The sequence below is a fragment of the Balearica regulorum genome, chromosome 1 (assembly GCF_011004875.1).
Source record: "Balearica regulorum gibbericeps isolate bBalReg1 chromosome 1, bBalReg1.pri, whole genome shotgun sequence".
Taxonomy (NCBI): Eukaryota; Metazoa; Chordata; class Aves; order Gruiformes; family Gruidae; genus Balearica; species Balearica regulorum.
The window spans coordinates 37,660,610-37,687,217 of NC_046184.1; the positions used below are offsets into that span (position 1 = coordinate 37,660,610).

The following is a 26,608-nucleotide window of genomic DNA, read 5'->3' on the forward strand; positions in this document are numbered from 1 at the left end:
AGCTCGTTGTCAATGGGAGAAAACTTTTACCTGGGCACCAGTAGTGCATGTCAGTGTGCTGTACAGCACACCTAGTCTAAGCACCAGAAGGCTTTGTCCTTAGAAAGAATCTGTCGCACACAAGACTGCTGATACAAGCTTATTCCTAGAGTGGGTACAGGGAGGTGCTTTGCCCAAAGAGGGACAGGAGTTGCACTCTCAGCTGGTGCTGTGGGTGCTAAGCATGTTGGGGCTTAGTCCCACTTGAGAACTTAAGTCTCCGATTAAGCTCTTGACTGTGCTCCTGTCACTTATAATGTGGGTTTGAATTGCTTCAGGATTTTGCATGAGTGGTATAGTGCTCGACACTGCCTTCTTTGAAAAAACAAAATACTTCTTTATCAGTATAAACAGAACAGTAAAGAGAGAGAGCGAGCAATGTTTGGCTTCCGAAAGTTGTCTCTTAACTTAAGCAAGCCAGGATTCTCAACTGCAGTATGTGCGTGTCTCCTACTGATCGGTGCAAGTGGCTTACCTCTTGCTGGAAAAATATTTTTCAACTGAGTTTATGGGTCATTCTTAAATGTGTAGCCTTTCTTATGCTAACTATTCTTTTTTTAAAAGCACTTGGATTTTGTGGGCTAATGTTGAATTTCCGTTCTACTAGTCTGTTTATATTTAACATATTTAATAGTCTATATTAAACTAAACCAATATATACATAATTTTTTTTAGTAGAATCTTAATTTCCACATTAACACAGAATATTATTTTGAACTATTTCTAATCTGAGTATACTTGTGTGCACAACAGAAGATCTCAGGATACTTGGATAATGAGTATGTGTACATTTATGATCTTATGCTTCTGTTTGGTTAGTAATTTGTTTCTTTTGAACAGAAAACTGGGGATTTATATGCTGTCAAAGTATTTAACAGTATAAGTTTCCTTCGTCCTGTGGATGTTCAGATGCGAGAGTTTGAAGTATTGAAGAAACTAAATCATAAGAACATTGTCAAATTGTTTGCCATCGAAGAAGAGGTAATGAATTGTTGTAGTTGTGATCGAAGATGCATGGTAGTAACTACAGTAACTACCTTTTTGCGTTATCCTTAACTATAGAGGATAAAGTTACATTTTTAAAGAATCTGACCCAACCACCACTGTTTTTTGTTTTTCTTCCATTGTTGTTGAAAGAATATGCTTGCTTTCAGTGTTTAGGCTGTGGTTTATATGTAATTTCTGACATTGTTTTCACAATAGTCACAAACTTTTTTTTTTTCTTTTTTTCCCCAGACAACGATTAGACACAAAGTACTAGTTATGGAATTTTGTCCATGTGGAAGTTTATATACAGTCTTAGAGGAGCCGTCTAATGCCTTTGGTTTGCCAGAGTCTGAGTTCTTAATTGTTTTGAGAGATGTGGGTATGTAGATTCTGCTTTTTAGTCTAATTTGTTGATTGAAATGAACTCATACTTGTTTTATCTTGAAACAGCAAGAGACAAAGAATTTGAATGACTGTCAACTAATTGAACAAATTAATATGGTCATATGGAGTCACATCTTTTATTTATGTCTATATTGGTATAGATAGCTGCATTAAGTAGCCATTTCTGTTTAAAGCATTTCTATCATTCTTTTTTGTTTGTTTCAAGATTTCTAGTGATAATTAATCTCAGAAAAGTAAATTAGAAAAATAGCGAGGTTTACTTGTGCCTGCCTGTTATAAAATTTTCCTCCATTACTTTATGGGAAAGATGTTGCTGAGCAAGAAATACTGTAGTTTAGCTGTTTGAAAGGAAAAAAAGGCAAAAATGCTTAGAATGTTCTCTGGTCATGGTCTTTTTGTTAATTGAGTGTCCCTTCTCATTCCCATTTCCCAATGAGAAAGTAAACGTATATCCCTTCCTAGCCTCAGTTACAATTCAGTGCTTGCGCAGTCTGTGTCAAGATACATACACAAATTCTATTTTGGTTTTTTTTTTTTTTTTTTTTTAATTGAAGTGGCTGGAATGAATCATCTCCGAGAGAATGGAATAGTGCACCGTGACATCAAACCAGGCAATATAATGCGTGTTATAGGTGAAGATGGTCAGTCTGTTTATAAACTTACAGACTTTGGTGCTGCAAGAGAACTTGAAGATGATGAACAATTTGTTTCTCTGTATGGCACAGAAGAGTATTTAGTAAGCCTATATGATTTCACCTTCTATTGAAGAAATGTTTGAAGCCTGGGGCCATTTGTGATAAGAGTTGAATAGGTGAAGGTCAGACTGTTGGGAGTTAGTATTTAAACCTTTGTATTATAATTATTTTTATAACTTTCCATGTTTTTCACCTTTGGTCATGCCAGTTCTTCTGCTGATCTGAGCACAGTAGCCTCTAAATAATTTCCAGGTCCAACTTCCACTGTCACCTTGTGTGAAAGGAAGAACAACAGTATTTTAGTTACGAATGTCTTTGCCTTTTTCTCTGTAGATATTTTTCAGTTTGTATTTGAGCTACTTGGATGATGTTAGGTGTAGTTAAGATTCTCTTAACATCTTAGTTAACCAGAGAGAGGCAGGCAGAGAAGCATCAATACGAGCATAGTTTTCTTCCTGTCATGTTTTTCCATATGTAGTGTTGTAACTGATATTCTCCTCTGGTATGGAGCTTTTTCCAGTTTGGTTTCTGTTGTTTCAAAATCATCTGGAGGAATATTGGCTTTCTTCTCTTCTTTAGTCGCGTTCTATTCTAGTAGTCAGTCTTTAGCTAAATTTTAAAATATTTTTTGCAAACCTTTATTAAAAGTGGCTATCATACCTAGGAATACTTTTGTGATAGTCTGTCAGAATAACAAGCAAATTCTATGACACAAGCTAACTTTGCTTTTTGGTTAAAGAGCTGAAAATTTACAATGACAAATTATCTTGCTGTGAAATGCTAGATTGGGTTTTTGTTCTTTATATTGTTCATAAAGCAATTCTAACTTCTTTTTTTCTCTTTAGCATCCTGATATGTATGAGCGAGCAGTTTTGAGGAAAGAGCATCAGAAAAAATACAGAGCAACAGTTGATCTGTGGAGCATAGGGGTGACCTTTTACCATGCTGCAACAGGGAGTTTGCCTTTCCGACCTTTTGAAGGACCTCGTAGAAACAAGGAAGTGATGTAGGTAATTTAGACGGAGAATTTTATCTGTTTGTAAATGTCATCTTTATGTTGTAAGTGAATGTTCGTCAGTCCATGAAATGCTTTTTACCAAGAAATCCTACACACATATAGTAAACATTAAAATAGTGAAAATATTTAAGGAAAAACATTCTTTAACTTTGTTGTGGTTTAACCCCAGTAGGCAGCAAAGCACCACACAGCTGTTCGCTCACTCCCCCGCAGTGAGATGGGGAGGAGAATTGGAAGGGTAAAAGTGTGAAAACTTGTCGGTTGAGATAAAAACAGTTTGATAAGTAAAAAAAACCCAACCACTGAACAAAAACCCCCCACCCCTAAACCCAAAGAAAAACAAAACCAAGAAAAACAAGTGATGGAAAAAGCCCCCAATTGCTTACCACCAGCCTAGTCAGTCCATGGGCAACTGCCACCCTGCCAGTTTTCCCCCCCTTAGCTTTTGTTGCTGAGCATGATGTCATATGGTATGAAATGTCCCTTGGGGACAGCTGTCCTGGCTGTGTTCCCTCCCAACTTCTTGCCTGCCCCCAGCCTACTCAGTGGTGGGGCAGTATGATAAGTAGAAGAGGCCTTGATGCTGTGTAAGCACTGCTCAGCAATGGCTAAAACATCCCTGCGTTATCAACACTGTTTTGGTCACAAATCCAAAACACAGCCCCATAGGAGCTGCTGTGAAAAAAATTAACTCTATCCCAGCCAAAACCAGTATAAACATTCTGCTTCAAGGATTTTACTGTGTGGTACCTTAAGACCTGAATTAAGCATCACAGCTCCCCCAAAATACTGATGTTTTTCCACACATCTTTCCTTCACCTTGGCACTAGGCTGGTTAGTTGCAGTGTGGTGTATATAAATGGGATATTCAGGCAAAGTTGTGTTATTCTGAAGTGGGATTTCAGTGCTGCGAATTTTGGTTGTCCTTTAAGTGATTGTCTTCCCAGGCAGCCTTGAAATGCATGCACTACCCATAAGACTGACATTTTTTGAGTTTTAGTTGTGGACTGTGGCTGAAGATAACAGGGGCAGCTCCTGAATTCGAAACGGAAGTTGTGTCTGTGACGTGCTGGTTGGAATTGATTCCTGTGTCGTATTAGTGTAGTTCTATTTTGTTGTTGTTCTGTGTGTTGCATTTAAAAAATAAAGCAAGGGCATACTTGGGAACTCTAATAGGCCAATAACATCTCTGTTCTGGTATTCTTTGCAAACTGACTCCAGTTTTCTTAGTCCATCGTGTGATTATCCCATAGGCATTCTTGTTGGTGTATCTGCTTGCAAGATAAACAAGGAACATGTATTTTGGATGTACCTCACCCTACAAAAAGAAAAGCACAACTGAAATTTTCTGTTGCAAAAAGTCTATCGCTTCTGATTTGTTTCGGGAGAAATGTGAGAAATACTAGCCTGTTCAGTACAAAGTTAGATAATGCTAAATTGTATCCAAATTGCTAGATGTTTCCAAGTTAAAATAATTTCTCAAAGCCCACCTGTTCCTTCGTTATCCGCAAGTGACTTTGTGGTGGCTACGTATTGTCATCTCTTGCTGTGGATCATGCTAGAAGTTAGTCATGTAAATGCCTAAATTGAACTGCCTTGGAAATCTGACTTTGATTAATTAACACTTGTGAAAAAACTTCAGCTTCCTTCAGTGATGCCTGAAATCTCTCCTAAATTTTTCCCAAATCTGAGGTAGGCAAAGTTGCTTCTCCAACATAGCCTGAAGTGTGTCCTTTTTCATTGTTACTATTTTAGCACCACTGTCAGCTTGTAAGTGAAGCTTCCTAATTATTGCACCACCTACAAATTTAAATTTTAAACCTGTTGTTTAGATTTACATTATTGATACCCCTTTAAGGATTAGTTACTAGACCTATGTATGTATAAGAGATAGTAGTTGAAGTCTCTATTATTTTTATAATGTATCACAGGTATAAAATAATCACTGGAAAGCCTTCTGGTGCTATTTCTGGAATACAGAAAGCAGAAAATGGACCAATTGAGTGGAGTTGGGAGATGCCTGTTTCTTGTAGTCTTTCAAAGTAAGTTTGAACTTCTCACAGTGTTTCAATGCTACTTGATTGTGCTTTTTTGCTTATTCTCTTAGGATTGGGTCTTTGGAACAGAGATCTGATTGTTGCAGTTGTTTTCTTTGAACTCTTCAGTAGATCGGTACAGTCTACTATTAGTTTATCACGTGTTTTTTCTTCCCATCTGTCCAAATAATTTTACGACTGCTAATTTACAAATGAGCACCTGCGAATCTGAAGTGGTATGAGTAGAAGGAAGATTATTACTATATTTTCTCCATCCCCAGGAAGGGAGTATGAAGATTTAATAAGCTTGCCTTTTCGTGCAACAATGTGACTTCAGACATTACCAAGATTAGGCAGTAGGAAGGAAATGATAAGAAAACACAGTTCAGAGATTTGCATTTTTACCAGAAAAAAATTCATATTGTCACATTTATCATATTCTCATAGTATCTTTTATTATTTTTTCTATCATCATATTTTTGCTTCATAAGTCATGCAATACTCAGTAGGAAGAGCCATGGAAGATCCAATCTCAATATAATCTTAAAAACACCTCCCATAACTCATTTACCTATTTATCTTCTTAAGACGTCTTCAGTACTTTAAAATTACTGCTCTTTCATGGTAAAGGGAGAAAGAAACTGTTGTGTCAACAGACTATAGAAACAAACTTTTCTGAAAGCCAAATATGTAGATCCATAAGTGGTGTAGAGTGAAAGTCTAGTTTATATCAATTCATTAATTTATAGTGTGCAGAACTTGCAATTTATATATATTTTTCATGGTACTGCTCAGTTGTTTCCTCTGCCTATTGCATATAATTGAAGTGCTTTAAATAACAAAGGAAGCAGATTTTTTCATTCAACATCTGTTTACAGTAATATTTTCAAGTAGCATTTAAACAGTATTTACTGTTATAAGTTTATTACTAAAGGGAGTTTGAGCACAGCATCCACTGACCTTTAATGGGGCTGTCAGTGTGCTTGTAAGCCACTGGAGCCTGCTTGAAATGTTACCAGGTTTACCGCTGGATTCAGGTTTGACATGTACATATTGTTAAAATTTTGAAGAAGTTGTTCTTGATAACACAGGAGTGGGATCTATAAAATTCCGTGCAATTCAGATTCTCACAGTAGGAATGCAAGAAATTTAAGCTGGCCTTTCTCCTAGAATAGTGATGACTGTAAGGCAATAGTTGCACATTTTTCTTTGCAGTGGTTGAGCTGCATGTGTGGAATATTATTTAATCCCATCTCAATCAGGATGAATTCTGTTAGTGTTGACAATTGAAATAAAGAGTCTTTTCTAACCCAGCTGATTTTGATTGAAAGCAACATAGCGTGCTCACACAAGCAGCTCAGCCAGCAAACCATAAATGGTAGTGGCTTCCTTCAAAGTGATAAACTATGCTAAGTGTGTGGGGTGAGCTGGGTTGAAGGCTACTGCCCAGCAGTGGTAGAAGGTGACCTTAGCTCTACAATGTAGCCTTTTAAAATTGCATGCTATTTCTTCAATGCCCATGAAATTTGTCAAATACCAAGGAAAAAATATTTGATAGTTGAGCCTAAAAAGGAAAGAGATAGAGTATGTGTATTAATGAAAAACAGTGAACGTTACCATTGAATATTTTGTTGTTCAGTAGAGGAAAAAGAAAAAAAGAAAGCAGCTCTGGATATTCTTCAGGGGATAGCAGATTTGCATTCATGAGTCAAATCCAATCAAGTATTGCAATTGGTTACAAGGTGAAAAGATCCAAGCAGATCCAAGTTGTCTTGTCTCTTCCTGGTGTCCTGTAGGGGTCTGCAAGTACTGCTCACGCCTGTCCTTGCCAATATTCTTGAAGCAGACCAGGAAAAATGCTGGGGATTTGACCAGTTCTTTGCAGAGACGAGTGACATACTGCACCGAATAATAATTCACATCTTTTCACTACAGCAGATGACCTTGCACAAAGTTTATATTCACAGCTATAATACGTAAGTGTGCTCTCTCTATATTTTAATTTCTTTGCTCTTATTCAGGCAAACGTCACACTGTCACCTGAGTTCACCAGTGTTACAAATTCAGTAGCCTTTCCTTGGTGGTTTATCTGAGAAAGTGAAAGCTTGTAATTCTTCTGTGTATTCACAGTACATAGAAGCATGTTGATCATAAAATGTTTCTAATAAACGTCAAATCATTGAAGGTCAAATCAACTGATCTTAAAATTGGTCTTAATCAGTGACAGAACACTGACCTTGACATAGTACAATGTGTCTGTGTTCTTAATGGGTACCAACTCATCCCACATTTGTATGTTACTTATTTACAAAGTAGTTTTCCAGAGACTCTGTTCAACTCTTGCCTTTCTTATCTTGTCCTCAAGAATACAAAACATGCACATCATCTGTCTGACATAAAACTCTCACAGGGGTTCTGAAGTTGTAATTGGTATGATTTAGGGTCCTGAGTTATACAGAGTTCACTTTATGGTCATCAAGTGCTGATGTTAGAAGCTGTAAAGTCTAGTTTACAGTTTGATACAAAAATAAGGGCCTTTTCTTTGCCTTCTTACAGATAATACAAAGTGCGTGTTATTCTCTAATATGAGAACAGATACAGTTATTTCATCAAATGTATAAATACAGTTCTGGCCTTTTCCAATTTTTCTTTTCTCTTCTGTCATTTGTATTTTGAGAGAGCTCAAGTACTATTTTTTGCAGAGAAATCGTGCTTGTAGCTCAAATTGCTATTATTTGTTATCATTTACCTTTATGATTATTTGAATACTAGCTGTAGTATTAAGAAGTGACAGTGTACTAGTGTTGCACAGGAGGCAAATTGGTCCTTCCAGTTAGTGTACTTAGGGGTTTTTTTCTTTGTTTGAGGTTTGTTTGTTGATTTAATTTTATTTGTTATAAATTCTTATGCCTTGTATCCATTGATTGCTGGAAATAAAATACCAAAGTGTCTTTGGTCTTCTTTATCACTACTGTTTTAGGAGATAATCTCGCTGCCTGTTAGCTTACAGGCTCAATTTAAGGTGTATGCTTTTTGGCATTTGACTTTTCTCTTGGAGAGACCAGGCACGTCCTTTGAAGAAATGGACGTGCCTGAGAAAACCGAAGCGTGCTTCCTTCCTCTCATCTGGTGTTTCTTGTTTTTACTGACCTTCAGGCCAAAGCAAGTTTGTTTATACAGACAAGCTTTGGTGGAAAATCAGAGGTAGAAAGGGAAGTTTGATATTTTGCAGGAAATAACATTTATTTTTGTAGCAGAGCAACCTGGAGCCTTAGGCAGTGTGCTGCTTTTTGTTCTGCTTGTAAGTCAAATTCTGTATGTATAAAACCAGTTCTTAATTAATCAGAAGCAAAAGGGATTTTTATTTAAGTAATACAAAATCTGAATTGTTGAACTGTTGTAGTGAGTCTAACTACTACTGAATGTATTGGTTTTATTATAGAGCTGCTATATTTCATGAGTTGGTCTACAAACAGACAAAAATACCATCTCAGAATCAAGAACTGATATATGAAGGTCGGCGTTTAATACTAGAGCCTGGCAGATTGGCACAGCACTTCCCCAGAACTACTGAGGAGAATCCTATCTTTGTAGTAAGCAGGGAGGCTGTGAACGTTGTTGGATTAATCTATGAAGAAGGTATGTGGAAGTAATTTTCCCTTTTTTATAGCTATCCTTTGTAAATAATTTGGGTTATTTAATTATCATTTTATGTCTATTATGTCTTAGAAATAGTGTTTGAAAAATTTCTCTCTTGATACCTGAAGTTCTAAGTATGCAGTCCTATTTATTTATTTATTTATTTATTTATTTACTTTTAAAAATGCCCCAGCTTTTCAAAAAGTCCAGCATATTTTTACAGAAACACTAGCTGTTTGTAATGTTCTTAGTGCTGTGAACCTGTGTTAAGATGTAGTGGTACATATGGAGTTCTGAATTTTTTTAAAGTATGACATTTATCAAGTAGAAAGGAACATTATAGAATGTAATTCAAAGCTAGTTCCTTTGTTCCATTATTCACCAAGTGGAAATTCAAGTTTTGCTTTTTTTTTTTTATTTGTCATGAATGTGGTTAGCCTTTCAGTTAACAGAGGAGGTCTTAACGGCTTGCCTTTGCTTAGAAGATAAGGTAATGCCATAACAGCAAAAGAAAAAAAAGAAATCACATTTTTGCATTTCCATTTATCACTGAGAGGCTTATAGAGGGCCCTGTGCCAGAGTCTTTTTTTCTTTTTTAAGAGATGAGCTAGAGGACATGCCTCCAGTTGCGAGATCAGCGTTGCTTTTCTCAGTACGTCCTGCACACTGACTGCCCAAGCCAGCTGGCACTCGCACAGAGGTGCTGAAAAGTGTGGGTAGGTGAGCTGTTTGTGGAAGGATCAACAGGGCCTTTATATTGTGTCAGAGCTTTCTGAAGGAGTCAATGAGCATGAGAACAAAGGAGATTCAGCTGATAGAGGCTACCCTAGGTTTTAAAAAACTATTTGGTGAAGTCCTGCCGTTAAGAGTCTCAATGAAGCTAAGCAACCATGAGATGAGAGGGAACGGTCTCCCATGCAGGCAAACATAGGGCCGAAGAGCAGAAAGAAATGGTTGGCTTTCTCAATGGAGAGAGATTGCTAGTGGAGACTTGCATGAAATCTGTGCTGTGCAGCATGTTTGAAAGTGAGTCTGGAAAAGGAAGTGAACGACAGTTTGCTGAAGATGTCGATTTGTTTAAAGCTTTTAAGACAAAGGCTGGTTTTGAAGGTGTGCATGAGAACCACACAATATTAAAAGGCTTGGCTGTAACAGATTAGATGAAAATCCATGTAGATACACAAAATAACAGTGTACAGGGTGGGAAGGGGAAACAGACTGAAATTTTGAAGTCTTTTATGGAAAATAAGAAAATACAGATGTTTGTTTTATGTTTCAGTTTTACTTCCTAAAGTACATCAACGTTATGATTTGGATGGGGATGCCAGTATGGCTAAAGTGAGTAATTATGATTTTAATTTGTATACCTGACTCAGATAATGATACTGAAATGAAAGCTACTTGATTTTCAGATTAATAATGTTAATGAAACTATTTTAATATGCTAATGAGGATTCTGATAGACAGAAACGCATTTGTTAACAAGGGCTCCAAAAGTATATTAAAGCCATACTTTGTATACAAAATATGTTCGTATATTTTTTTAAAAAAAGAACAAACTCAAAAACCAGCCTCCTAAATTCCAAGTGCTTTGTTACTGCATAATTCAGTGATGGGGGGGAAAGGAGCCTGCCACTTTGGAGTCCTGAAGTTAGCTAGAGGATTCATATCCCCTGTGATGGGGCAAAACTTAATGTAAGAAAAATAACTTTCGATAGAGAGGACTCCCTAGGACTCTGCAGGAGAGAGGAATTTCTGTTACCTCTCTTGCAAATTTTCAGGATCTGTGGGAGACAAGTAGAGGATGTTTCGTTCTTTTGGTCATTTTTCTAAAACTGCTGAATGGGTGCATTGCCATGCTTTGACTTTGTCACCACCATTTATACTATGCCTATAAAATACTGGCTGCTGAGGAGCCTTGTATTCAGGGATGGTAGTCCTGAGAGCGTATGTCTCTTTGAATACCAGAAGTCTTTAGAATTAATAAACACAAAATCATCAATTGATATTAATTACTTAAAATATTTTAAATTACAATTTCCGAAACCTTGTTCACAATTCTAAATAATGCAGCAAACTTGTAAGTGGAACGAGGTGAATGAAGAGAGTCCCCAGCCTTAGAATTTAAAAACGTGTCGTTTTTTGCAAGTTTCTATTAATATATGTATTCTTAAACTACTAAAGAAATGTACTTGTGATTTTCCAGAAATTAAAGTAAAACCTGAGAGTAAGTGGTGTCGTTTTTGTTTATAAGAGACTTATTTTCATCCCTAACAGATATTTCAGTGTAACTGGAAAAACTTACTACCATGTTTAGCTCTGCCTCCATAATGAGTGTTTGGTTTGCGTTTTAAACTACCATCTTCATGTTGCTCTTTCTTTTATTAATCTGTGTTGCTTTGTTCTGATTAATTGACTCGACACAATGGTTAGAAGAATGCCAGATTAGTACTAATGTTGTTTGTTCTTTCCATCAGGCAGTAACAGGTATTGTATGTTATGCCTGTAGAGTTGCCAGTTCTTTGCTACTTTACCAGGAGCTGATGCGAAAAGGAATACGATGGCTAATGTAAGCAATTGATTTAATTTCATTTTGCATTACTTTTTTTTTTTTTTTGAGATATGCCGTGATTATTAATACATAATTCTGTGATCTCCCAGTACCTTGGGAGGTTTTCTTTACTCCTTGCATATGAATAGTCTTTCTGATTTTTTTTTTCCTTCTTTCTGTCATTAAGGAAACAAAAAATAATTTCGTCTGACAATAATGTTTAGGTATTTGCAATTTCACTTCCTTCTGTGGATAATTTAATTCTAACCTCTGGTAACATGTAGGTACAATTGAGCAGCTTGCACAAAATAGTTTTATATGAGGATTATACTAATGCATCTCTAACTGAAAGCAGTTCTTACTAGCAGTTATTACTGTGGGTATATTATTGTATTGCCGATTGCTGGTAAGATGGCAGTTGAATACTTCTGTTACAGACTAATGCTTCACTTTTTTAGTGAAATAATCAAGGATGATTACAATGAAATGGTTCATAAAAAGACAGAGGTTGTCATCAGGCTGGATTTCTGCAGCAGAAACATTGAGAAAGCTGAGAAGATGTGAGTAGAAGCACGACACTGAATGCATTCGTTTTTCATTATCATCTTTAATGACAGCGGTATTTTATGTTTATTTACAGGGGGTTTGCATATAACAATTAAATTTGAATCGGTATGGATTTGCTGATGGCAGTGACTTAAGCAGATTTAGTAATATGCTTTGCTCAAATTAGAGTAGTGTTAATTTTGCTCCTTAACCTAGTGGGAACAAGTAATTACTATTGAGTAGTAATTGTATGGGTTCTTTTTCTCCTTTCTTCTCTGACTCAGCTCATTTGCTGTCATTGACTTTAGAAGCTATAGTAAAGCTTGAACAAAGAATCAAGTGGCTTTCCTTTCATTAGTGCATTAGTGCTTTAGTGCTTTTGTCACTGAGTTTGCTTGTGTGTGTTTATTAAGGATGACTTTAAATACTGCCCTTTTCACAGCTTTAAGACTGTAGCATTTTCTGCATGGAAGGAATTTTAACATTGAAATATAACATAGAGCAGCTGCAAAAAAACCCTCCAACAAAACAAAACAAACAAAAATCCCAATAAAAACCCCAACATCAAAAAAACCCAAAGCAACCAAAACCAAAGCTGCATATAGGATATCACTAGGTCACAGTTCATGCACATAGGGATGCCAAAAGTAAATTGCACAGGAAATTCTGCTTCTGTCATTTTTCAAGTGCCTGACTGTTACATTATTTTTGTCTGCTTTGGTTAATTCAAATGGCAGAGGTCTGTATCACAGCATCTCACTGTTGCCCATATGGACCCCCTCAGATCCATATAGTAGAAAGTTTTTTAGAGCACTGTCTTTAAAAATGATAAAATTTATAATAAGTAACAACTAAAGAATGGTTATCTTTTAGCATAGGAAACTTCCAAGTTTCAAAGACTGCAGAAGACACTTATTTCTCTTGTCTTACATTCCAAGGAAGTAAATGTTTTCCAGTGTTCAGGCTCTTCTGCCCTACCTCTTTCAGTCAAGTGCTGTCTGTAGGAGGTAGGATTGCACCATTGAATTCTCCCTTTCTTTTTTTCTCTTTCCTGATCTTTGTTTCATCTCTGAGTCGCACTCAATGTCCAATTCTCAGTCACATTCCTTTCCATTTTTTAAGCGTCCTTGCAGTATTTTGTTTGTCTTTTTACAAACTAGCATTAGCTTCATCTTTAAGGTGTGTTATTCTTAATGCAGTCTGATACAAATTTTAACCCTGGTTCTTCATAGGATTCTCCTATGAGTAGTTGTTTTCCTATTCAACCTACTACCAGTCTCCCTCAAATGCCGTCTTGGTCATAGGATTCTTTAAACTTGCTTCTGGTCTGCTCTGAAAATGCAGATGCCCACAATATGATTAATGCACACATGTAGAGCCACTGGGTTTGCAGAGTAGGCTTAAGAATAGTCTTAAGCCATGTTGGAGCGGCTATGTGTGTGTGAATTGAACAACTTATACGTAGTAATTATGGATATGCAAGGATTTGTCAAGAGTTGCTGTGTGCATGCCAAACGTACAAATTGATACACCTGCAATTTAAGGTACTTGCTTCAAAAAAAAAAAAACAACCCCAAAAACCAAAACAACAGCGAAGCTAGCAAGGTTGATAACTAGCAAGATAACAGTATACCTGAGTAGCCTAGTTACAAATCATCAGGGCTGTAATCCAAACTCTCCTTCAAGCCAATTTACGCTAGTTGACAGGATGGTTCTTGTTCTGTCTGTATTTGGTTCAGATAGCTTCTTCTGCACTCAGCCAGGTCCCCGCAGAAGAAAGCCACTTAGAGCTCAGAAGAAACCGCTGTAGGTTCTGATTTGTGACTGTAGCACATTCAGCAGTATGTGAGAGCAGCAATTTGAACAAAAATTAAGTTCACTTGCAAACTGGAGTAGTTCTCATGTAAACAGCAATTTGCTGTGTGTTTGCACGTAGTCTTTTGGCCTCTTACAAAGGGGCAGGATTTTCAATTTATTTGACTTCAGAAGACTTTTATGGAGTTAGCAAAGGACATGTGCTCGTTTTTCGAGGCTATGCTTCAGAGCATAACAGTGCAAAGATTTTACTTGAAAAGGCAAACAAAATATTGAACTTGAGCAAAGTATGTATTTTTTGAAAGCAGTTGAGCTGGTTTCGATGTTTTAAAAATAAAATGTGCCTGAGACTCAACAGGAAAAATATGGTCCCAAATGATTTATTTGGCACTTCAGATATGGTGATACGGAAAGTATCATGATGAACAGATGGTGCTACTAACCCAGCCTTTAAGGTTTTGGTAATTCAACCAACCCAAGGTATTGGTAACTCAACCTTTCCAGTAAGTTTCCACAGAAGAGCATTTTGGTGCACTGGAGTATTAGTTTGTTGTGCGTCATTATGTTAAGTAACTGTAGTTTGGTAACCTTTTAAAAATTATTTGATGAGAGGAAATAGTTTTCCACTGCCTTTTGAGAACAAGTAATGAGAATAGAATAAAGAAGTTGGGAATGGAAGTTTCAAACTTCTTTTTAACTGCTCAAACTAAAATGTTTCCATTATTAACGGTCACTTCAGGTTTCACTGTTTCATGGATGCTGCTTGGCAGATACTATATTTCATATTAAAGAAAAGGCAGTTATTGTTACACTCTAGATGCAAGGAATATTTGAGTGTATAGACTGCTTGTTTATTGTCTTTTTTAACTCTGCTTTTTATTGTTATCAGGTATGAGAATTTGATGCAGATCAACTTGGAAGCATCAGAAGTGGATGAAATTTCAGAGATACACACAAAACTGTTGCGTGTAAGTATCTTACAGAGCCTCTGTCATTCTCAAAATGGTGTTTCTAAAGAAGAAGCCGAATACGTGATAACACAGGTTTTTCTGTGAATAACAATAGTGAATTTTCAAAGCAATTTCTAGACTCTTGAAATGCCCATGCTGAGATCTGGATATCTTTCTGAAAATAGAGTAATTCCTTTTATTAGCCCAGTGTAGTGAAAATAATAATAAATTCCTGAAAACACATTCTCATTTTCTAAAATACTCAAGTAAAAAATTATAACCATGAAATGTATTTTACTTTCAAGTTTTTTTCCCTTTCCTTAAAGAATTTTAAACTACTTCATTGGCTTATCTAACATTTGATACATACACAAACACACTTCAGAGTGATCTGCTTTGAAATTTGCATCATGTTCCCAGACAAGTAAGAAAAAAATGGAAAATAACTTTACACACTGGTGTGCTGGGAGCAGGTATAAAGTTCTCCGTTCTAAAAGCAAAAGGCGATTAGTGCATTTTTATTTTGAAGGTTGTATGAACTGTGGAAAAAGGAAGGTATGAATTATGTGGATAGTCATTATATGAATTCTTAAATCAGAAGAACAAGTGAAGAAGTAAATAGGGAATATATGAAACATAGAAGCTTATAGTTGAAAGAAAATAAATATTAACTAAAAGAAATGCTAGCATCAAAGTGATTCTTTAATAATACCATGTTTTATCTGCTTTGGGCATATTTCTTTAATGTAGGTCAGTGAAACAAATGGGTCTATAGTATTAACGTGCTCGGTCTGTTTTCGGCCTCGATTAATTTTTCACTTTATCCAGCGGTAAGATTGAACTTTCTTGCTCTTACGTAGCTCTCCAGCTCTCAGGGCACAATAGAAACTAGTCTTCAAGATATCAAAACCAAACTTTCTCCTGGTGGTTTACTGGCTGACACCTGGGCAAATCAGGAAGGCATGCATCCAAAAGACAGAAAGTGAGTAACCCTATTGTTTTAATATGTATTGAATTCTAGATTGAGTTGTAGTTCATGAAACTCATTAATAGGTTCTTGAGTTTATATAGATAGAATATCTCATTTTCTTCCTTTTGTCACCCTAGTCCAGAAAGGCTGCAGGCGCTGCTGTGTTCCATCACAGATATTTATTATCAGTTCAAAAAAGACAAAGCAGAACGAAGTAAGTAACTTATTTGATTCACTTTTAACAGGTCAGTCCTTGTTCCACTAGGATATTTGTGGTAGGAATGGAGAGTTAGTCAACAACAGTGAATATGTCTGTAGGTTTGTCTTAGTGAGATAGATACTGTCTTAAAGCCCATATGAATGAAACACCACTATTAATCTCATAAATTTGAATTGCAAGACTGAAGAGGAGAAAAAAAAAAAGTAAATGACAACTTTTACCTATCAGGATAGGAGAAGGAAACCATATAGGAAATGGGTAAATTTAGTGGAGTTTTACATAACTACAACTAACAGAATTAAACTGGTAATGTCTGTCATCTGCTCTGATCCTAGGGCTTCCTTATAATGAAGAACAAATTCACAAGTTTGACAAGTAAGTTTTGAAGTTACCTTTGGGAAATACCATGATTGCTTTCAGGTCCTTCAGGTGCTTTTGCCAATAACCTCTTCTGTTGATTTTTATTGTAAATTATAACCTCTTTAGGATTGCTTTTTAAAAAAATTCCTTTAAGTATCTTAAGTACATAGGGGTGCCAGCATACGATAAGGAGGTGCTTTCTGGCAGTGGAGTTCCTTCACTGATAGACCTTCTAAATGTAGATATGAAATACCTGTTTGTTATCTGGGCATAACTGTCTTACAAGACGAACACTTTTTTCCTGCGTTTTTTTAGGGAGAAAAAAGCTCTCAGTAAGAGTAAAGTGACTTTCTAAATAAGGTGGAGATAATTTTCTACAGGTGAATAAAATATGGGCAAGCTGAACAAAAGTCTAGAATGATTTAATCTGCCAGGAAATATAGCACACAAAATAGATTTTAACGCAGCATATAAAATTGCCACTTATGAGAGGTGGCCACATTAAGTATCTGTGTGTAACCTGGGTGTCTAGACTCCCATTAGGCTCCACTGACTCTACTAACTAACTCTTGAGCACCTGTAAACAGCTGCTCTGCTCATGCTGCTGTACTTGTCTCAGGATCGATTCAGTGCCTCGTATGCAGATGCCTAATACTATTTAAGTTGCCCTAAGGTGTCCGAGATGTGCGCTGAGACTGGGAGGTAGGACACGAGACAAATGGGAAACCTACACCTTTCTGGATGGACAGTCGGAAGCAGGGCCGGATATCCTTGTGCTTCTCAGATGATGCCAGATACTTATGTTTAAGTAATGAAGTTATTCTCCTAGTGGCTGGTCAGTTGAGTGGTTCCCTAGACTTTGCTGAGTGCTGTATGAATTTAGACCCCACTTGTGTAATGTTCTAAAAATTCTTGCTGTTGCTACCGCTAGTGTGGCTTCACTGACAATTACAGATAGAAAGCTAACATGCAGAAGGCACTGGTGTTCTCACAGCCATGCCACTTGATTTTCCCACAGAGAAAGCTAAATAGAGTGACTGCCAAGTGGAGGAGAGGTTGCCTTAAGATAAAGGACAGTAGGGGCAGGAAACCTGTAAGGCAGATATTGATACGCTGAAAGAGACCCGGACACATCATTGCTCTGCAGCAGCAAGGGACTGAACGTGAGTGATAATTTCCAGTCATGTGTTCTTAATGACATGGTTGGAAAACAGGCAAACATTGGGACACAATCCGTAGCTCATTTGAAAACTGCTCTCCCTTGGGCAGATTAAAGAAATTTTAGGACTTTTTCTACTATTCAAACTGTGTCCTCGCATTAATATGTGAATAACATTAAATAAACAGGCTCCATTTTCATGGTTTTGAATACTGGTAATTTTTCTACCACAAGTGTCTCCTTGGGATTGATCCAGCATCTTTGAGATCCTAACTACATCTTACTTTACTTGACTCACTCCAGAGAGAAATGGCAGTGTATTTTGTGAAGAACTGTGTGCCATTAGCAGCAGAGGCTGGCCTTTATAATATTTATCAGTAGATAGACAAGGGAGCTGCACTCAGTTTAGATTTTTTTCTGGTTGAATGACAGGTATGCGTGCCTGATGACAATCCAGCTGCACTCTAGCCAGAATGTGATTAACTAATAGGCATCATGCAGACTTAATGAAATACCGGAAGCAGGTGTTAGACTGTAGTAAATCTCTTAGTTTTGCTTACTGGTGCAATGCATAGCACGGTAAGGCAGTTACACTGGGATTACTGTCTGCAATGCTAAATCAGAATTGGATTTTGTTTTGTTTTCCTGTCCTTATTTCTGCTTGCTTTTTTCTCTTGCCATAAATTTAAGCTGACACAAAAATACCGTTTTTCTTGCATGTATATTACTCAGCACAGAGGGTTGTTCATGTATGCTGGCAGTTCCAAGTGTTTGCAGAAGGCAAATAAGAAATAATAAGGATTTCTGTCCTTTCCGTTTAGAATCCCTTTTCCTTAAATATACCTGCTCGAATAAATACTGACTTGGAGAAGACATTTGACCATTTGTTCATATACAAATAATTGCAAATAAATGCTTCAAATATTTTTTTTTTCCTCCCTGCCAGGGAATATTTTTGAAACATAAACCGTCAGTTCATGCAGTGTGTTGAATTCTCATACATTGCTGTCATGGTTTTGCCCCAGCCAGCGGCTAAGCACCACGCAGCCGCTTGCTCACTCCTCCCCCCTTCAGTGGGATGAGGAGGAGAATGAAAAAAAACCCCAAAACTCGTGGGTTAAGATAAAGACAGTTTAGTAGGATAACAAAGGAAGAAAATAACAACAACAACAATAATAATAATAACGATGTAATAAAACAAGTGATGCACAAATGCAATTGCTCACCACATGTGGAAGGGAAAAAAACCCCCCACCCAATGCCCAGTCTGTTTCCGAGCAGGGATCCTGTTTCCCGGCTAGCTTCCCCAGTTATATCTGGAGCATGATGTTCTATGGCAGGGAATATCCCTTTGGCCAGTCTGGGTCAGCTGTCCTGGCTGTGCTCTCCCAGCTTCTTGTGCACCTGGCAGGGTGTGGGAAGCTGAAAAGTCCTTGACTTGGTGTAGACTCTACAACTACCTAGCAACAACGAAACATCAGTGTGTTATCAAGATTATTCTCATACTAAATCCAATCCACAGCACTATACCAGCTGCTAGAAGGAAAATTATCTCAGCTGAAACCAGGACAATTACAACAGCATGAATAAAGTTGGCTGAAGGGATTTTAAGTCCACATACCTTTTCTCCAAGGTACAGAAAGTAAATTAGAGGAACAGGGTTGTGAAACCAGTGTAACACTGTTCGGTTGTTTCTGTGTTGCAGGCAGAAGCTGTATTTGCATGCTACAAAAGCCATAGCTCTATTCAAAGATGAATGTGTCAGCAAGTATGATACATTTTTGGACAAGGCTGAGGACTGGACAAGGCAAGCTATTGACTTCTTTAATATTTGGTAATATTCACTGCGCCACTTTTATAAAATGAAGCTCTCAAAAGAAAACTTTTTCTTTTAGGAAAATGCTTCACATAAGGAAGCAGTTACTGGCTCTCACCAACCAGTGTTTTGATATTGAAGAAGAGGTGTCCAAATACCAGGATTATATAAATGAGGTAGAATGCTTCAAAATTATGTAAAGTGTTGGAATACATAAAAGATGTTGTTTAATATCAATAGTTTTGTTTATAGTGAGTCTTATGTTAATGGAGTCATATTAAAATATAGGGCTGCACAGATGTAGTATTTGGTCTATAGCTGCTTTATTGCAAATGTCACAGTGGCGTAGAGTGTGGCATGATTTTTGGAATAATGACTTAAGTTTGGGGGTTGGGTGGGGTATTTTTTTTGGTTTGGAGGTTTTTTTTGGTAGGGTTTGGTTTTTTGGGGGGTTGGGGGTTTTTTTAGTGGTAGCATTCCCCCTAAAAATTCTGTGGCAATGGATGTGAGTCCCTTGAGAAGTGTTCTGTTTAACTGTTATAATGATATCTGAGCACCTACAGGATTATCTTAATACTCTTATGAAGCATAAAAAACACTACTCCCGTATTCGAGATTAGGGGATATGTGCTTAAAGATACGTGCTAAACTAATGCTGCTGGTGACATGAAAGAAAGTGTTTTGTTAAAATTTGGACAGTGACTCTGCAGGATGCAAACTTACCAGAATTACCTCAAAATTGAGAGAATGAGAGCATTTTCATTCAGGAAAATGATTATTCTTTATAAAGGAAATATAAATGAAAGAAAAGCACCTGAGGAATGGTGGAGAACAGCATTTTACTTGTTATTTGTTTGTATTTTAGTAGCACTACCAAAGTCAGTTATTGATTAGGATCCTGTTGCCTTAGGATATCTATAAACATGACAAATAGATAATTCTTTCTGAAAGTTTATTAGGAAAATATAAGATAGTTAAGAAGATGGAACAAATCAGGGTACTATAGGTTGTGTCAATACAAAACTTGCCATGATGATCTCAACTTGGGGAATATCAGCTGCCTTACTACTGTAATGATTTTATGAGGCATCATAAATGGAGAATTAAAGGAAGGATTTTAAGGTGGACATCAGGATACGTATGACAACTTCTATTGCAACTTACATTTCCTTTTTATCTATTGCAGTTACAAGATGCTTTGCCGCAGAAAATGTTTGCAGCTTCCAGTGGGATGAAACATACAATGAATACAGTCTATCCAAGCTCAAACACACTAGTGGAAATGACTCTTGGGTGAGATTTTTTTAAATTGGATTGATATAATGTTCTATACCTGTTATACAGGGGAATTGAAAAGAAAAAAAAAAAAGATTGACTTTGTGAGTGCTGTGTTAAGACCAAGAATTTTATATTGCAGAAAAAACTTTATATTGCTAAAGTGGTGGTACAGATTTTGAAGCAAGTATGGGACAATACTAATATATCATCTGTCACTTTTAGTAAATAATCAACCTGTTACCTGTCCCTTATTTTGTATGTAATGACAAGTTGCTGAAAGCTCTGTGGTAGTGAGTGATCATAGCAGATAACTGTACCTATAAAAATTGTAATCTTTCTTTTGCTTCTTGTTATTACAGTATGAAGAAACTAAAGGAAGAAATGGAAGGGGTTGTTAAAGAGCTGGCTGAGAACAATCACATTTTGGAAAGGCAAGCAATTGTTTTCCCTTTTTGGGCTGATACTAGGAACAGGCTTAACTTGGTACATTTGGTAGATCCAGAACTTAAACTAAGGGATGATTCTATAATCTCTTTAACTGTAAATACATTTTGAACTGCTGATCTGAGGTGTAACCAAAAAAGAAAGTAATCAAAACCTTGAAACATTAAGATCATTCTGACACAGCAGTCGTGGCATTTTTGTTTCATGTTACTTATGTTTAGCTAATAAAAATGTCTGTTTTACAGACAGATTAATTCTGAATTTAAACACAATACTTTTGTAGCAATCCAGTGGGGTCTTTTAACTCCTCACTTTTAGACATTTTTAACAACTGTGAAATTATACCAACCTGGATGATTTTGCAGTTTTCAGATTGCTTAAATAAAGTGAAGAGGCCAGTGTATTTCTGATAATCCTGAGAGCGTATTGTCATTACAACATACAGACTGACTTTGCTTTTTTTCCTATTATGATGATAAAATATATAAAAATAATGATGTCCTGAAAGCTTCATGGTAAATTGGGGGTATTGCTGAGCTTAGCTTCAAGCTGCATTGGTTTTGTTTTGTTCCCCACCCCAAGTCCCATACCTGGAGCATGGTATCCTTTCTTCTATGTTCTTTTCACACACAGAAGTTAGATACGAATGTGTGTGTCTGCACGTGGCAAAAGAAAGGAAAACCCCATAAATAAATCATAGTGAATTAAGGATTGATTCTATAACCTATTCAATCACCTAAGAATATGCTATTTTTTCATGTTAGATTTGGTGCTTTGACTATGGATGGTGGCCTGCGGAACTTGGACTGTATCTAGCTTTCAAAGGACCTGAAGAGGACTTGTAAATTTTTTCAAAGGAAAAAAAATACTCTTGGGACATTCAAAGGCAGATAATAAGTCTGTATCCATTTTTTTTCCCCTCTACAATTGTAGTATTAAAAAGAATGTAAATATGTATAATATGTAAATATAAAAGAAATATATATCTTTTTTTCGTCAATGTTAGGATAGAATTACTGAATTACTCTTGGCAGGGAATTTAGCCCCTTGGAGGATCTCTGACGAAGTCCTAAAGGCAAAAGCGTTATTGATGAAATTGACGATTGTTTGCTTTGAATATTGCCCTTTTTTCGAAATGCAATTTAGCCTTTATTGCAAGAGGACTTGCAGAAATCTAAATATTATGAATAGTCTTTAAAGGGTGTTTTGGATTTCCTTTAACCACCACTGTTATTTTGGAGTCTAGCTGAATGACTGACTGATCATCACAGAACATGACGACTGTTTTAAATGAGATCTTTTTCAATATGTGTGAATAGGGACTAAAAGTGCAGATATGACAGAGTGGAAATTTATTTCTCTTTCCTTCACAGCCAAACTTTTAGTTCACGTCTACCTGAGAAAACCAATTTACACTATTTTCTTAAGTTCTTCGCCATATTTGGTGCCATGTTGTCTGTAATCATTTGACTGCTCTGTATATGGAAGTTTTGCACTCCAGGTTGTCAGACTGAATGTAAAAATTCATTTTCTAGAGTACAGCATTTTCAGAATTTCTCTGAAATCTTGTTGCTTACCACAAGAGAAGCAGGTTCTTAAAATACTTTTTTCAGAATCCTGTTTGCAGGCATAACTTTTAAAAAAGTTTAAAAACTGGTATTAGGAGAATTTGTGGGCAGTCAGTAGACTAGACAGCGTTGTGCTGCAGTGGTAACTGAATATTGGAAAAGTTACTGGTCTAGATCTTAAAAAAGGGAGCACACCCACTGCTGACTTATGACTGAGATATTAAACTTAAGTGTTTATTTTCCAGTATCAGTAGTTACTACTTTCGGTACTACGTGATTGGGTTGCAGAGATGCAGAATGAATAGTCTTTATAGGGTGTTTTGGATTTCCTTTAACTACCATTATTTTGGAGGCTAGCTGAATGACTGATCCTCACAGAACATGATGACTGTTTTAAATGAAACAGTCTGCTCCAAAATATGTTGGAAAGAAGAAAGAGAAGAGGAAAACAAACAAAAACTTGGAAAACATCCCTTACTTTGTGTGGATACTACAGGTGTACTTACTTGTTTCAGATGAAGAGCATGCAAATATGGCAGGACTCATTCTCTCCTTGTGGAAACCTGGCCATGGATGTTCAGTGGCGTCCAACAGCACTTCTAATATATTACCTCTGTGAGAAGAGCTGGACCCACTATATTTAGAAGTTTCCATATTTAATGGTAAAACATTTTGGTATAAATTAAACAACAGTAACCTGTGACAGCATCTAATAGTTTTGTCATGCTTATTCCCTGTTTATCTCTCCAGGTCAGAAGGCAAAACATTTCCGTTGCATTGTGTTGGGGGTTTTTAATATTTGAATAGAAACTTAACGAAATTTAGAATTGATTCTTTCATTGTTAAAAGAAGAGGAAATTCACTGCCTTGATGTCTGAGACCTGCTTTCCAGTGTTCTTGGTGAGAATCAAATATTAAAAGGGAATTCAGATGTTTTTACACTCACATGAGCAGCTTCTTTCTTTGCAAGCTTTGTCCCCCAAAAAATCTAGCTATGCAAAAGGAGTGCAACAGTTTGTTATGTGTTTTTCCTTGGTTAGCTGTGGCATTCTTAACTGTTTGTTTTTTAAAGTACTGGAATCATGTCTAACTGGAATGTTTTAATGCCTGCTTGTACATTTGTTCATTCACATCCACGGTCTCACCAAGTGTCAGTAAAACACATGCATAAGTGTTAAAAGAATTGGGCTCTCAAACTGTGCATAAATTATACTTTTTTTCCAATATTATGTCTGTAACACTGTTGTTTCAAAGGTTCTTAATTTTGAAAGAAATCAAGTGTTAGTTGGAATATATAATTTTCAACTTCTTTATACTGAAGCAGTCTGAAAGTTAATTGTAGTAACAGTATAGTCTGTATATTGAAGTATGTGTGGCATTCTTTTACATGGTTGAAAATGTTTTATGTTATATTTTATGTTCATTTTAAACATTGCTGGTTTCAGTGTTGCTAAATACATCGGTTATCTTAATTTTGTTAAAATTTCTTTTTCTAAAGCGATTTTAACTAAGTAGTAGCTAAGGAACTTGCAGTAATCAGTTCATAATCTACTGATTATATATATTTTTCACATATATTTTTCACATCAAACAGTAGCATATAGTACCATCAATTTCTGTCTCAAACTAAGTGTCCTGATACTATCAGTCATGCTACTGATTTGCCAAAAGAAGTAATAGAAAGTAATATATGATTCTTCCTCCTGAAGCTGGTTTACTGTTTTGGGGGGGTTAGCTTAGTATATTAATTATCTGTTACTTGAACAAACCAGTCTTCGTATGAATTGTGAAAATGCATGAGTGAATGACTTAATGACATAAATACATCATCAGCCACTTACTGTACGGTGTGTACTTCTTGTGTCTTTCCATAATTTCACTTTCTGTTAATTTCAGTATTACCTTATAATTTTTATTGCCTCGTACAGACAATAGAAAGCCTGAAATCTGAAGTAGCAAGTTAGTCAGCTGTCCAGAAAACCTGTCCCGTACAATGGAATCACTCGCATAGGTGATATGGTAGAGCCACTCATCCTTTTTATTTATGTTTTTAACCACTCTGCTGACGTGTTCTGGACAATATTAGTTCTCTGTAACAGTGGCAAAATTCCTAGTCCCTGCTTGGTGTGAAACAGTCCACCGCCAGAGCTCAATCAGTGCTAATTTAGGTAATTACTGTAGAAGTAATCATAGAATAATCTTGGATCTAATACTATAGCAAGGATTAAAAAAGCTGAATGGAAAAGATTACTTTTTGGTTTTTGGAAGTCTAGAAAGGGGAGATGTGGAATAAACTGTCATTGCATAAACTTGTTTGGGTAAAATTCAACACAGACGACTACTAGGTAGTTGCACAGCTTGCTGTTCCTGTGAAATCCCTTGCAGGAGGGGCACGGTAATTGCTTTGGCTAGCCACGTTGAAGGCAGGTTTTAGGAACAGGTTAACTGTTGGGAGCTCTTGTGGCCACTTCTGCCCTTGGCAACGCTACATGACCTTTTAATTTTCTGTGCTCTAAACAGCTTTTTTTTGTTGTTTGCTCCATTGATCACAAAAAAATGTGGTAGGGGTAGTACCCCTTAGTGGAGTTTGCTGTTTTGACACTGGTACAAGCCCGGCCAGCCGTAGTTGTAGATGCACATCTTCTGGAGAGCTTTGCTTCCTGTTGACAAGGAAGACTGAGAGCAACAGCTAGAGCTGCTGGCATGCTACAAATACAGGTGTACTGCAGTTGTTCACAGTTTTATTCTGCTCCTGAAGACTTACACAAGCAGCCGATGCAGTCTGTGACTACCCAGGCTTCCGCAGTCTTCCCAGTGAGGTAGGGGTTGCGTCACCGCTGCCAAGCCATGGGAAGCTTGCCTGGAGTAGCTGCTTTAAGTCATCATTTTAATCAGAACCTAGCGAAGTGCATCACCAGCTCTTGCCAGCTGCCCCCGTGCCAGCGCGAGGGTTGCTTCAGCATCCTGCAGTACATTTATGCCGTACGATGTGGCATTTGTTAGCGATTGCGGAGTGGGTCGTGAGCAAGCGCACCTGGCCGGGTAGCTCTGCGCCGTGCTGGGGAGAGCCGAGCTTGGCACCTCACTATGCGAGCTGATGGCTTTGCTTGGCAGGCACATTTGCTAAGTCACGGTGAAAGAAGATGACGCTGGCACAATGGTGCTGCTCCCGTGGTGACTGCTGTGGGAGCCCTACAGCAGTTTCAGATTTAAGCAGATGGGAGCAGTTTACAATCTTCAAAGAAAGATTTAATTTTATTTTTTTTTCCACTTTCATTCCTTGGAACCTTCTCTGTGAAGGTGCAGATGAATTGTTCATAAATCCTGTATCACCACATCCTGAAAAGGCCGGGCTACATGCTACTTTAGACCACTTAAAATCCGTGCAAGGCTGCATTGAAATAGACGATGATTCTAACGCCTTGGAGACGTGAATGTCAAACGTACTTACCGTGTTTTCCGAAGCTGTAGGTTTGATAGATGAAGGCTTTACCTTGCTTACAGGGACTTGCTGCCAGCTTGCTACAAAAAGGGAGGCTGGGCTGGGGGGGGCTGTGCCCTCAGCTCCGCGGCCGGCGCTCGCTCGTTGCCGGCGGGGTGGCGGAGCTCACGGCTCCGACCTGCCGCCACAGGCGGCGACTCTTTCCCTTTCTTGTGGAAACTTCGGCTTGGGAAACAAAAAAACCAGACGCCACAAGCAGTGTGTTGTTAGATCGTAATTGGTTTATCTACGGTAGTAAAACGTACCTCCTGGAAACGCTTCGCATCTTCTGTTTGTAATATACATTATGAGTGAATGCCTTGAAAACGGCAGGTAAAAGTGCTGGTTACATCAACTACTTTCTGCGGTGGCGGGACAAGGGAAGGGGACCGGCAGACCGGGAGCGTTCCGGAGCCCCCGGCTGTGGTTCTTCCTCCCCGAGACGTTTCATGGTGCGAGGACTCGGGAAGCGAGGCGGCGGCAGGGTGGCGCTCCGCGGCCCGTACCTTCCCCGGCGCGGTGCTGAGCCGAGCGGCAGCCGCCAGGTCGGGGGAGGACGCGGTGCGGCGCGTCGTCCCCGTCCCCCCCCGCCGCCGCCGCCGCCTCCCCGCTCCCCTCGCCCGCGGGTGTC

General features: G+C 37.6%; 1 protein-coding gene across 2 annotated transcripts in view; it reads left to right on the forward strand.

The window, feature by feature from the left end:
* Positions 1-23,968, forward strand: part of TBK1 (TANK binding kinase 1) — a 29,335-nt gene extending 5,367 nt beyond the window's left edge. The window contains exons 3-21 of one of the 2 annotated variants that reach the window (XM_075745694.1): positions 880-1,020; positions 1,276-1,405; positions 1,986-2,167; positions 2,972-3,132; positions 5,076-5,186; positions 6,977-7,156; positions 8,623-8,819; positions 10,099-10,157; positions 11,297-11,388; positions 11,829-11,930; positions 14,621-14,699; positions 15,542-15,663; positions 15,789-15,865; positions 16,207-16,246; positions 19,096-19,197; positions 19,286-19,382; positions 20,393-20,499; positions 20,844-20,915; positions 21,693-23,968. In XM_075745694.1, the coding sequence (XP_075601809.1) occupies positions 880-1,020; positions 1,276-1,405; positions 1,986-2,167; positions 2,972-3,132; positions 5,076-5,186; positions 6,977-7,156; positions 8,623-8,819; positions 10,099-10,157; positions 11,297-11,388; positions 11,829-11,930; positions 14,621-14,699; positions 15,542-15,663; positions 15,789-15,865; positions 16,207-16,246; positions 19,096-19,197; positions 19,286-19,382; positions 20,393-20,499; positions 20,844-20,915; positions 21,693-21,744 (2,103 nt within the window). In that variant the 3' untranslated portion in view covers positions 21,745-23,968. The remainder of the gene's footprint in view (positions 1-879; positions 1,021-1,275; positions 1,406-1,985; positions 2,168-2,971; positions 3,133-5,075; positions 5,187-6,976; positions 7,157-8,622; positions 8,820-10,098; positions 10,158-11,296; positions 11,389-11,828; positions 11,931-14,620; positions 14,700-15,541; positions 15,664-15,788; positions 15,866-16,206; positions 16,247-19,095; positions 19,198-19,285; positions 19,383-20,392; positions 20,500-20,843; positions 20,916-21,692) is intronic. The other variant, XM_075745701.1, reaches the window with a different exon arrangement.
* The last annotated feature ends 2,640 nt before the right edge of the window (positions 23,969-26,608 follow it).